Source organism: Talpa europaea (assembly GCF_964194135.1).
Source record: "Talpa europaea genome assembly, chromosome: 1".
In the NCBI taxonomy this organism is placed as follows: Eukaryota; Metazoa; Chordata; class Mammalia; order Eulipotyphla; family Talpidae; genus Talpa; species Talpa europaea.
This window is the reverse complement of record NC_140073.1, coordinates 1,630,803-1,643,675: the sequence shown is the minus strand read 5'-3', so window position 1 is coordinate 1,643,675 and position 12,873 is coordinate 1,630,803. Positions and strand designations below refer to the sequence as shown.

At 69.6% G+C, this 12,873-nt stretch overlaps 1 protein-coding gene across 1 annotated transcript in view; it reads right to left on the bottom strand.

Moving 5' to 3' along the window:
• Nucleotides 1-1,695: 1,695 nt before the first annotated feature.
• SHANK2 (SH3 and multiple ankyrin repeat domains 2) overlaps nt 1,696-12,873 on the bottom strand; it is a gene marked incomplete at both ends in the record, with an annotated part of 168,957 nt that continues 157,779 nt past the window's right edge. The window contains 5 exon segments of the mRNA XM_084248246.1: nt 1,696-2,263; nt 7,739-10,167; nt 10,169-10,170; nt 11,687-11,798; nt 12,625-12,755. Of these exon segments, the coding sequence (XP_084104372.1) occupies nt 1,696-2,263; nt 7,739-10,167; nt 10,169-10,170; nt 11,687-11,798; nt 12,625-12,755 (3,242 nt within the window).

Below are 12,873 nucleotides of genomic sequence, written 5' to 3'. Positions count from 1 at the left end.
GGGTTGTGGCCGCTTTTGAAGAAATAATTATCCTTCGGTGATGAAACTCTAGCAAAGGTAGAAAATATAACACAGCTCTGCTGGTTCAGGTGCATCCAAATAAGGTTGGTTCTTAAAAAGGTCAGACTTTTATAATTACCCCCCAGACACAGTATTATTAAATCACAAAAGTTTTTTCTCTCACTTTCTAGCACTGAAGTGGCGCAAAGGCTAGTAGACCAGCCACTTTTTTCCCTTAAAATATTGTGCTTATAAACTATCTGTACAGCTATTTAAACTCGCAGTAAAGAAAGATTTTAAATTGCTAAATTTTACGTGTTCGTTCTAGAGCTGTCCCTGACCTCATCACCCTCGGTTGTGAGCATGAAGGAAAAAAAGGAAAAAAAGTTGGGTTGTAATTGGAGCTGGGCTGGGCTGGCTCTGCGGTCCGTCCCGGTGGCCACACCCGCGCCGGCTTCTTCCAGGTTGGGGGGGGGGGTGCTGGGGGCGCGGTGGCCCGCGGGCCACGGGCGACCTCCTCGGAGCCCAGAGGTGGTGTGCCGGGCGGGGCGCTGAGCCTTGGAGCAGGCGCCACGCTCGGTCCCGAGCCCGCGCTTCCCTCCCTTCCGCCTGCAGCTGCCTGCTCTGCGCAGCCCGGGGTCTCCCCACCCTCCAAACCCACGGGGCTGGTGCTGTTAAGACAAGCCGGCGGGGTCCCTGGACACTCCGAGGGAAGGGGCACGCCCCCACGGACCGTCTTCCCTGATCTCCGGGCCGCGGGCATCCCGGCAGAGCTGTGCCCCAGCCAGGCTCAGGCCCTGGGCCGCAGGCCCCCCACCCCCCGCCTCCACCCACACCTCGCCCTTCGTGCCAGCGCGGGGGCTCACCTGCTCTGACCGCGGCGGCGCCACACCTGCAGCGGGCAGAGGGGCCCTCACCACCGGGTGAGGCTCCTGGCAGACGCCGTCCTGCAGGAGGCGGGGCCCAGGCTCCGCCTCGGAATCGTGACCCTATGCTTTGACTAACTCCGCGTGGCGTCTGGGACCGCTCTGGAAGGATGCTGATAGATGTGCAGAAAGAAAGAAAGAAAGCTAAGCAAAGCCGGACACGATCCCGTTCGGATGCCCCTTTGCGGCCGGAGCCGGAGCCAAGGTCGCCCGTGGCAGGAGGCCGGGGGGAGAGAATCGACAGCAAAGAAGGGGTTCTCTGCCTTCCAGGCCCTGGAGGGGCGCTGACAGACACACCTGGGGGCAGCCCACAGGATAGAAAGGAGCGAGTGAGCCTGAGTGGCCTCGAGAGGCCGGGGACGGAGGGGCTGGAGCCGGGCCTGGCCGGTGGCGGCTGCCCCAAGGCAGAGGAGAGGTCTCAGGAGGTATCTGGAGCCCGCGGTGTCTGCCCACACGCGCGAGGGCCTCGCCACCCTCGATGGACGGGGCGGGCTGGGCCTGGCGAAGGGTGGGCCCCCACATGCTGGGAGGCCAGCCGTGGGTCCAGCTCAGAAAAACTCCCTCCCCTGGTCGCCTGCTTGACAGAAACAGCCCAAGAAACCCACGAGGAGCCGGGCGGTTCCGGGCCGGGGCCCAGACACACCGCGGACACACTTGGCGTTTCTTGGGGGACCAGGAGACGAGCCCAGGGCGCGGGGCTCGCTCCCGCGCTGGCCGCCACGCGTCTCGGGGAGAGCCGGCTCCGCCGCAGCCAGAGCGGGGGCCGCCCTTATCTGTCCAGCAGCTGTTTCAGAGCCCTTTCTATGTTCATGCGGTGGCCGACGCGCGTCACGCCCAGGTCGATGAGGTCCTCCTTCTGCAGGTTGGGCAGGTGGCTGCCGTCGATCTCGTTGTCCATGAAGGCCTCTCTGTGCTCGCCCAGGTTCAGGCTCTCCAGCCAGTCCGCCACGTCCGGCTTGGTCCACAGGTGGACGGGTTTAGTCGTGAAAGGCTTATTTGAGAGTGGCTGTTGCAGTATGGAGGGGGACGGCGACCTGCTGCGCCCCGCGGGGTTCAGGCCGAACAGGTCTCCGGACGGGGTCTGGCTCGGGAGGCTGAAGACTTCGGGGAGGCCGGGAGTGGGGGACGCGGCGGCGGCCAGAGGGGCGGGCAGCATCTCTTTGCTCATCTCCGTGGGTGAGACCACGGGGCTCGGGGCGCGCCTGGTTCCTGAGGTCCTGCTTTCATAGTCGGGGGGCCGGCTCTGCAGGGTGATGGGCTGGGAGGTCCCCGGGCGGACGGTGAAGGTGACCGTCGTGCTGCGCGCGCCTGAGACAGCGCTCATGACCTCCGGGCTTCTGAAAGGGCAACGACAAAGAGCAGCGTCACCGCGGGCCTGCGCGGGGTGTGGGGCGGGGCGCGGGTCCCACCGGGCTCGGGGCTGGCGCCCAGGTGGGTGGGCGGGCCTGCCCGGGGCATCGCTGTCCCCCAGAGGTGCCGCCGACGCCCTCCAGATGGAAGGCAGAGCGGCCGCGAGACCCGCCCCTTCACTGCCCCGGGCCTGTGGCTTTTTGACCTGGACGAGCTCCTGCGGGACACCGCCAGCCACCTTTCGGGAAACAGGGCTTGCTGCACCGAGCCCCGTCCGCCTGACCAGCCCGGGGCCGGCCACGTGCCCAGCCTGGGCGGAGGCGATGTCCGAGGCCCGTGGGTGGGACCTGCCGCCTTTCAGAAGCCTGACGAGAGTCCCCGTCCCTGTGCGGGGCCCGGCCTTCTCAGGAGGCCCGTGTCCTTCCTGCTGGCTGGGGGCCTGGGGGGTGTTTGTTACGAGCAGGGATCCCCACAGGGGAGCCAGCAGGCCGGGCAGCCCCGGGGAGGCAGGGCCTCCACTGTGGGGGGGGGGCGGCGACCCCAAACTGAGAAGTGGGAGCCCAGCTGGCGCCAGGGCCTCCCCTGCCAGAGCCAGCACCTCTGGGGTGCAGACCCAGGGTCTCTGGAGAGCGGGCGGGGCCTGCGGGGGCAGAGGCACAGGGGCAGCCGGGGTCGGGCCTGCTCCGGCTACCGTGGTCAGGGACCTTGTCCTCCCGCTGCAGCGGGAGGAGGCGCATCTGTTTTGGGAAAGGCTCGTTTGTTCCGCGTAGACACAGGGAAGTTAAGATGGTCACAATCAGGAGGCAGCGTGCACTCGTCCCATCCAGACGTGCCTGGGGCGCTCCCTGGGAAGCACCCCGGAAACGCCCCGGGAGCGCTAGGCTGCTCAGCAAGCCCCGCCAGGCCCCGCCCTGAGGCCCCGCGTGCAAGGGCTGTGGGCGTGACCCTGCTCCTCACGGGGCGTTGCCGCTTTGCCGGGCAGAGGCAGGTCCATCTCCACGGCCACGGGCTCCGCTGCCCCCGGGGCCGCCGGCAGGGCCTCTGAGCCGGACGTGGGTGGCCGCCACCCCTTCTGCGTGCCCCAGCTGCTCCCCAAAGTCGGGATTGTTTCTGAGGAAGGCTGTGTGGGCGCACTGTTTGCTGGCAGGGCAAAGAGGAGGCGCTGCAAACACGGGGGAGCAGGAGCAGAGCGGGCAGCGCGGGCACTTACTTCTGCGCGGCGGGGCCCTCCTCTGGGGCGCGGACCCGGAGCAAAGGGGAACGACAAATGGAGGCTGAGGCGACGCGGAGACAGGCAGCCACGGCACTGAGGGAGGGACATCCCCCGGCCCGCGGTCAGGGCTCGAATGGGGCTCGCGCAGCCTGCCGCCTCCGCCTTGGGAGAATGTGGGCGCAGGGAGCCGGCCCGGGCAAGATGCGGAGGGCAGAGGGCAATGCTGGGGCGGCCCCGCCTCTGCCCGCAGCTCCGGAACCAGCGAGGCCCTGGCCCGGCCCCGGCCCCCTGGGAAGGACAAGTCGGCCCTCCTGCCGGGCACGGCCGTCCACCCATCTGCCTGCGTTTCTTCTGGCCAGGAGCGCCCGCCAGCTGATACGGGGGCAGCCCAGCCGGCTGAGGGCCGGCGGCCGCCGCTCTGCTGGGGAACGTCCCCGCGGCGAGGAAGAGCCGGAGTTTGGGCAGCGGCAGGAGGCCTGCCCTGGGCTGGCCCGGTGTCCTCCTCGGCGGCTGGGCTTCCTCTTGGCTGCTCACGCCGACTTATCTGCTGGACCCTTGGGGCCAGGTCGTCGCGTGGTAAAGCAGCCGCCGGGCGGCGCCTGGGAATCCTGTGCCCTGCTGCGGGCGCGCCTCGGAGATGGGGCTCCTCCGTGACGGCGCTCCGGCGCTCCGGCCAGCCTTTCGGGCCAACCCACGTGGCAGCGTGAGCATGAGGACAGACGCGGGAGGCAGCCACCTCACCTCGCTCGGGGGCGGCTCCTCCACCAGCACAGGGCGTGGGGCCGTCGGTGCTCGAGGGACCTTTCCATCGTGTACAAAACTGGTGCGGCGCGTGCAGTGAGGTGGGGAGCCCGCCACGCCGGCCGTGTCCCCGCGCGGGCCCAGCCCCTCGTCAGCTCGCGCCTTGCGGCTGCCACGGGGTTTGGTGACAAATCCTTTCTCAAGCGTAACGGGGCACTGACTCTGCGGCGTCTCTGGGGGAGGGGGCGCCAAGGCCCGCGTGTGGCCTCCTGGTGACGCTGCCCTGCCTGGGGGGGGGTCACCGTGGGACCCGGCTCCCTGCGGCTCCCATGGCGGGACCACCCCAGGGGGCAGCATGGCTGTCTTCACCCTCACGTCCCCGGTCAGGAGGTGGAGTGACAGCTGAACTGGGGCCCAGGAGGGCCCCGGGTGAGGGGTGGGTTGATCTCAGCGTCCCGCCGGGCACATCCAGGCGGCTCAAGGAGGCGCCAGCTCTCGGGAGGGTTTACCCACACACTGTGGCTCGGGGGCCCAAGGGCCAGACGGGGAGAACGCGAGAATCAGACTGGAACGAGGCTGAGAGCCAGGATAGAGCGCCGCGCCCCTCGGGCGCTGAAAGCACCCGACAGCCAGCTCCAGCTCCAGCCCCGCCGGCCCTCCCCGCGCCACTGCCCGTTCCCGCGCATGTCACGCGGTTGTGACGCCAGCGGTGTCCACTGCCCTCCGTTTCCAGCTCGGTACTGTGGAGCCAGCTGGGCGAGGTCATTTTTTAATAACCACAACTGATTTATTTCAAAACCACGAGGCTCTTAGGGTCACGCTGTAGAGCACCGGGCCACCAGCCAGGCGTAGCCGGAGGCCGTGGGTCAGCAGGTGCAGCGCTTTGGAGGGCAGCCTGAGGCTTGGCCTTCTGAGAGCTGACCGCACCCTACCTTCGGGCAGCTGGAGCCCCCAAGGTCACCAGGAGGAGGAGCTCTGGACCTAACAAGAAGAGCTGGGTGATCCAGAGGGAGTCCTGGGGGGACCCCGTAAGCGGACCTTCCCCCTGTTCCTCCTGACGCAAGGGGCCCGAGGGTCTGAGTCCAGAGTGGTTCTTGGCTCCCCTGGGCCTCAGCCCTGGCATTCTGGGCCAGAGGTGGCAGGCAGGCCGCTGTGCCCGAGTCTGTTTGAACTTCTGCTTGCATGCAGCACCCCTGACCCCCACTCTCACCCTGTGACCACTGCCTGGAAGCTGCTGCCTGGTCTTCCTGAAAGGGAGGTCAAATGGCGCCAGCCCAGGACAGGTGCTCGCTCTTCCCGGGGCCCGAGGGACTTCTGACTGGCCCCTGGGCGCACCGCCGCCCCCGCTCAGCAGGGAGTACACTGCCTGGCCTTAGGAGCTCATGGTGTGCCCCGCACAGCTGGTTCCTCTTGCGTTTCAGGTGCTCAGCTGTCCCTTCCTTGGAGAGTGCCACCTCCTCCCTGTACGGGCTCACTCTGGTCAGCCCGGAGGCCTCCGCAGTGGCACTTGGGTGTGGCGCGTTTTTTCCTCTCTCCACGAGAGCACAGCTCTCCAAGGGCGGAGAGGCTGGATGTTTCCTTGTCCGGCCGTTGGTCCTGGGAGGATGCTCGGTGCCCAGCACAGGACGGGGTGTGTCAGCAGAGTGGACAGTCAGTGACTGAATCTGTGTCCAGGCTCCTCCGCTGTGTGATCCTCTTCTTCCTGCCTGCCACGGGCCGGGCCTGGGTGGCTCGGGGCCCCCCCAGCGGTGAATGTGGCGTCCGCAGAACAGGGCTGCGTCCAAGCCCTCCAGGAGCCTGTGTGGCTGCTGGCCCTGGGCATCAAACCTTCCTGTCCCTCTCTGGTCGTGACAGCCACGCACTCTGCCAGCACGGAGCAGCTGTCCACTCTGCGAGAGCCGGCCTCCTGGCCGTGGGCCTCAGGGTGGCAGGCCTCCCTGGAATGGGGGCCTCCAGCCACAGTGCATGGCGGGTCAGCCGGGTGTGGCCAAGCTGGGGAGCCAGCCGACTTGTGGATGGACACCCCTTACCCCCCCCACCGCTCTCCCCCAGATGTAGCTGCCCTCCTGGTCACCCGAGTCCCAGGCCGGGCGGCCTGCACTCCACCCAGGGGGTTCTCAGCCGGACCCAGACGCGGCTGGGTCGCTTAGGTCCTGCGGGGGGATGGCTGGGTCTGCTGTGCACTGGCGTCTCTGCAGGCAAGCCCCTCAGCCGCGCGGCCGGGGATGCGTCGGCTGTGCTCTGGCACAGGGGCCCCGGGTCCGGGACGGGGCCCTCGCTTGCTCCTCTTCCCCACCCGCTCCTGGGGTCTGGCCAGCAGCGGACCCTGTCTCGCTTCAGCTGGGCTGGCAGACACCCGGCGGCGAGAGCCACCTGAACCCGCTTCCGCTGTGGCGCAAGCCCCTGTGATGTCAGCCGGCTTCACCTCAGCTGGAACTGGAGGGAAAACAGCAGCCGCAGCGAGAAACGGAAGGAGCTGCAGGATCCCTGGTCTGACTCGCCCACGGGGAGGTGCCCCGCCTGTCACTGGTGGTGACCCGGCGCTGCCCGGGCCGTCAGAGAGGGGAGAGCAGACCCTTTCACGCCGGGGACAGCGCCTTCCTCCGGGCCCTCGGGTCGGGCCGTGACTGCGAGCGGCCACGAGTGGGGCCCGGCCTGTGGGTGCTCCGTGCTGCCAGGGACCAGCCGAGGCTCCTCGGCCACCAGGGACCTGGGCGGCGCAGGGCCCCGGCCGGGCTGCGAGAGCATCGGGGGGCAGCCCTGCCCGGGGTGGGGGAGGGGCTCCCCCCTCCCCTGACCGCTGCAGTCCGCGCTGCTGTCTGGGGGGCGTGGAGGCCCGGCCGCTGGGGAGCCATGTCCTGCTGGCCAGCGCGGCGCCTGGCGGGGGACAGCACAGCTGGGGGCCACCCTGGAGGGACATGCAGGGCAGGACCCTGCCCCAGGAAGACGTTGCAGTGAGGGCACAGCGCCCGGCGGCGGGCGTCCACAGGGGGAGCCCGTGGGCAGGGTGACCTCCTGGTCAGCTGGGAGGGTTCCCCATCCTGCCCCGGGCATCCTAGTCACCCAAGGCCCAGCGACAGCGAGACCTCAGGGCCCCCGGGGAAGGGGAAACTTGTCGGGAGCCGCCCACTGGGGTCAGAGGCCGGGGCGGAGGGCGCTTCGCCCGGCTCACCCGTGAAACCCCACCTGCCTCTGGCCGCACACCAGTCATCGGGGCAGGAGGCCCCCCGTGGCAGGCTGCCCCCCAACCAGCTGTCGGAGTCCGCTTCGACTGGTCCGAGGCTCTCGAGGCCTTTACCGAGACCCGGCAGAGGCGTGGAGCGGGAGGGCTGCTCCGGGCTCGGCTCTGCGCCGGGTCTTCTCGGAGGCGCGCGGCCGTGCTGCTGCCGTGGCGCGGGTGCGGTGGCTGCGCCCCTTCCTGCGCTTGGGCTGCTCCCCGGGGCCACATCCTGGGCAGCCTGAGGGGATGGGGCCGCCGGAGCGGCCTGTGCGGCCCGACGGGACTTACCTGGGGGCGAGGCTGGCGGGCTTGGCTCCCGCGGGCGGCTCCGCGCCCTCCCCCGGCTTGGCCGATCTCTCTCGGTTCATTTGCTGCAGGATTGAGTTCAACTCGCTGATCACGTTTGCCTTGGGGCCTGAGAGCGCCGGACTTTTGACTTCCGGGACATCCCCCCACAGCTTGGAGGTCCTTGGCTGGATGACCTTGGCAAGCGTGGGCTGGACCCCGCCGGGCGGGGGCGGGGGCGCGGGCGGGGGCGTGACGAAGCCGTCCCTGTCGTCCTGCAGCAGCGCGTCCTGGAGGAGCGCGTTGCTCTTGTGGACGACGGGCTTCATTTTTGGCTTTGGAGGGACTGGGGGTTTGTCCACCATAAACGCTTGTCCGTCTGCGTAGACGGTGCAGGTGTCCACGGCCTCCCCGCCCTCGGAGGATACCGTGGAGATGCTGGACAGTGTGGAGATGGTGCTGGTCGTCTCGAGGTGGTGGTCGCTGCCGCTCCGGCTGTCTACCTCCTCGATCCCGGAGTCCGTGACGGCGTCGAAGCTCTCGGGGGGAGGCAGGAAGGAGGCGGGCAGACAGTTGGAGAGGCCAGCGGGCTTCTTGCCGTCTGCGGAGTTGCTCGGCTGGCTGGAGTTCAACGAGGGGGACGGGGAGGCGTCGCTTTTCTTTTGCTTGACCAGGTCCGTGAGGGCGGGGACCGAGGCGACGCGGTCGTCGGGAATATCAAAACTATTTGCAAATTCTAGGGGAGGAGGCAATGGCTCTGTAAAAATAAAATCCTCGTCCAAGTCCACGGAGGCCAGAGGGGGAGGAGGGATGCGGAATGGCAAGATCACCGCCTCTTCCACGGAGCCCGTGGCCACGAGGGTTCTGCCGGGTCCCGTGGCGGCGCCGGCGGGCTCGGGGCCGGCGGGGATCTGTAAAGCACCTTCGGTGTCGGGAACGCCTTCTGGCACCTCAGACGGCGAGTGGTTGGGCTCCGCGTCCTCGCCGGCTGGCTCGTCCTCTTCCTCCAGGAAGTCCTCCGACTTGGCGGCGTCCACGGTGTGCACCATCAGCAGGCCGGCCGACTTCTGCTGGGACGTGTCCAGGATGCTGATGAGCATGTTCTTCTTGTCGTCGCCCTTGCGGTCCTTGCCCGGGTCGGCCTCGTACTTGTTCTCCGTCTCCTGCCGCCTCAGGGGCCCCCGCGCGTTCTGCCTGGCGGAGGCGGAGAAGCCGGCTTCGGCGCTGGGCCGCATTTTGGTATCGATGTAGAGAGGCTTGTTGAGGTCGGCCTTGGGGGCCTCCCCCTTGGGGCCCTGCTGGGCCTCCTTTAGGGCTCGGTCCCTTGCAGAAAGTGCCAGGGCCAGCGGGGAGCTGGGGTCCAGCAGCCTCCCGGTGAGCGGGTGGATGTAGTTCTCGGAGCCGCCGGCAGTGCTGCTCTTGGGGGCCCCGGCAGCGCTGCCCTCGGGCCCCTTGGCCCTGGATGTGGGGTTCAGAGGCCTGCCAGCCTCACCCTGAGCTCCGGGCTCGCCGCTGCCCGCGAGGTGGTTCTCGGGCTCCCTGGACGGGGCCCCCGGCGTGGGGGACGGTGGCTCGGCGCCGTCTTCCTCGCCAAACCCTCCCTCCTCGGGGAACTGGGAGGGCCGTGCCCGGGGGACGGGAGGCCCCAGGCCCACGTCCTCGTCTCCCAGGTCGGTGGAGAGGAAGGCCGGGGAGTCTCTCCTGGCCCCCAGCCGCTTCTCCCGGTCGCGGACGGCCCCGGCGATGGCGGCGGCGAAGGGGCTGCTGGCGCTCAGGCTGTCGTCCGGCCGCAGCTGGCCCGGCGGCTCCGGGGCCTGCGGGTCGGTCTCCACGCTGCTGCCCTGGCTGCTCTTGCCGCTGCTGCTGGTGGACGGCTCCTTGACGATGATGGTGGGGATGGGGATGGAGCAGGTCTTCTCGGGGCTGTCCTCCACGTTGGACTGCTTCACCAGCATGCCCTTCCGCCGCGCGGGCTTGGCGGGCACGTACACGGCCTTGCTGGCGATCTTGCCCACCTCCGAGTACGGGTTCTCGGGCATCTGGCCCCTCTTGCCGCGGAGGTTGGCCTGAGCGGCGGCGCGGCTGTACAGGTCCTCCGAGTCCAGGGAGTAGCGGTCCAGCTCCCGGCGGTAGAGCGGCCCCTTGTCCCGCGCCAGGGCGGCCACGGTGTCGGAGCGCACGGCCGGCGCCACCCTGGCCGGCGGGTTCTGGCCGAAGGCGGGCTTGACGGTGCCGTAGACCCTGGGGGTCGGGGACTTGGGGCAGTTGTAGGCGGTGGGGGACGGCGGCGGCGGGGACGGGGGCACGGACTGCGGCGGGGGGGGGATGTCCTCGGAGGTGTCGGGCATGGACAGGCTTCTGGTGAACTTGAGCATCGGAGGGGCCAGAAACTGTCGCTCTTCCTCTGTTATCCCTGCAAGCAGAGCACGGGTCAGCTGAGGCCGCGGCTCGGCCACGGTGCGCACGGCACGCACACGCACACGCACACGCACGAGCAGGGCCGGGGGCCGCGTGGGAAACGAGCAGGGAGGAGAGGAGAGGGGGTGCGGGGTGCGTGCTGTGGAGATGTCCTCGGGCCCGGCGGGGGGGGGGGGCTTGGGGCCGGGCTGCGCCAGGAGGACCCGGTTCCAGGCTTGGCCCAGTCAGTCCCCAGGGGCTTCAGGTCTGGGCTGTCGGGAGCGGGAGGGCGCTGGGGTTTGCGCTGCTGCTGTGAGGTGGTGAGCTGGGGGCGGGGGTGAGCCCCTCTGCCCTCGTGTGGGGGCGGCCGTGCTGAGTCCCCGGGGCAGGCTGGCCCATGTGACAGGACCCGGCTGGTGTCCTGACTTCTCAGGGCGGCTGGCGGCGGCCGGCTTGGACAACGGTGCCCTGGCCCGAACCGCGCCTGCAAGGGGAGTGTGTCCAGCCCCGCCAGCAGCAGGGGCCTGAGCCCACCCCTCAGCCGGCTTCCTGGGCCGACCTGCGACCCTCGGGGGGGGGGGGGCGCCCGTGGTCGAGGAGGACAAGGGACCATCCTGGGACCGGACCTCCGGAAGAGCCCGGGGTGAGGGAGGCCGCCGGGCCCCGGCACGACCTCAGCAGGACGCACTCCAGGGTGGCCAGGGCACAGAGGCCAGGCGGGGCATGCGGGGCCGTCACGGGGCAGGCGTCACCGCGCGGCAGGGAACGCCTGGGACAAGGGCGATCGTGCGTTTCCACGGCAGGCGCCGATAAGGGTATTCGGGCCTGAACATGCTCCTGCGGGCGGGTCCGGCCATGCCCTGGCCGTTGGCTGTGGGTGGCCGGCGCCTGCCAGGGAGCCGCGGTTCAAGAATACGCCTTAGGGCCAAGCGGGCACGTGCACACGGGCTCCAGGCCGCGGGCTCACTGACCTGACAGAAAGAGTCTGCTGTCTGGCGGGAGGAAACCAGTCGTCACTAGCAGCGCAGGAGCCGGCGACGCGCGGCCGAGCCAGACGGTGGGCTTGGCCCCGGGGCCGCGACCCTGAGCTCTGGGGCGCGGGGCCTGCCGTGCCGCCTCACCCCGCAGCACCGTGGGGCGCTGCAGACCCGCCTGTCCCCGGTGGGGGGCGCTGCGAGTCTGTGTGTAAAGCCGGGGCGGCTGCGCCCCGGGGCGCAGCCTGGTGTGTCAGAGGGGCGGCCTGGGAAGGTGGCGTTTACCTGCCTGAGCAGCCGACGGCAGCCCCGAGACACGGCTGTGTCCTGCCTCCCCCGCGCATCCGCTCACGGGCCTCAGACCTGACCCGAGCCCGCAGAAGCGTCCCCTGAGCTCCTCCTGCAGCGTGCAGGGGCGCGGCCCCACGCCTTCCATCCTGGCACCTCCGGCCAGGTCGCAGAGCCACCCTGGGGGCACCCGGGCAGCGGGTCCATCCCCTGGGGCTCCCTGGGGGAGGGCGGGGCAGGGCGGGGTCCCAGAGCCCAGGGCAGCCGCTGAGGCTCGGCTCACGCTTCTTACCTATTGATTTCTGCCTTCGCATCGTACCTCGGGGGAGGCCCAGGAATGGGCCCTTCGGGCTCCCGGGAACGGTGGGCGTCATCACGGCGATCCCCTGGCGCTCGTACACGGACTGCGGACAGAGCCCTGGTGAGCCCGGCCCCCGCGAGGCCCGGTGGGCCCGCAGCACACACAGCCTCCCCACGTCTGCCAGGCCCCCCGATGCTGGGTGACAAGGTGGGGGGCTGGGACAGATGTCGGGGAGCAGGGTGGGAGTCACAGCCTGTTTTACTCCAAAAAATAGACCACACGGCCACAGTGTGTGCCGGGGAACGGGCCTCTGGGCGTGGGAGCCTCGGCGGGCGCCCCAGCCCCATGCCGGCGGAGGGGAGCTGGCATGCGCCCGCTGCCTCCCGCAGTCTCTCCCGGGCACGTGCCTCTGCAGCCCGGGCCGCGGGAGGGCGGGGTTGGGGTGGGGCGCGTGGGGTGGCAGGGCCCGGGGGGAGGGTCACCTAGATTTGGTGGGAGCCCCTCGGGGTGGTTGTGTCCTGCTGGGCACTACACAGCACACCCGCTGATGGTGTTTGGGGGTGTCTCTTCAGACAAGGGAGCCGATTCAAAGGAGTCTGAGAGCCGCTAAGAAACGGGCGGTGCTGGCGGCGGCCAGGCTGCCGTGGGGAGCCTGGGGCAGCAGGCGGCAGCTGTGGGGGCACGGGGCTGCCCTGTCCCCCTCTGCCTGGGAAGGGGACCTGAGCTGGGAGGCCTGGGGCCTCGAGGTGGGCCCCTGTGTGTGGAGGCCCGTCTCTCCCGCTGGGGAGCGTGGCCGGGCAGCCCCTTCGTCAGCCCTGGAAGCTGGGGGGCGATGGAACTGAGATCACGGTTTCAAGTGGCCACGCTGAGGCCACCTGGTGTGCCCCCATGTCACCCCGGCAGCCTGGTCCCCGGGCGGGGCCACTCACGGTCACGTCGGAGAGGGGTGGGAGGCACCGGCTGGTGGGCCGCTGCCGGATGGTGGCCACCCTGGGCTCCGCGGCCACGCTCTCGGCGGCACGGGGCGGCTTGGTGATGGCGACCAGCTCGTCGGGTTTCTCTGCAACGTGACGGGAACGGGCGTCAGGGCGCGGCTCCCGGGGGCAGTCCCTTTAGCCTCCGGCCCAGCGTGCGTGCGCGCGGCCTCCCCCGTCGCTGTCCGCAGGGGCGCGGGCCGG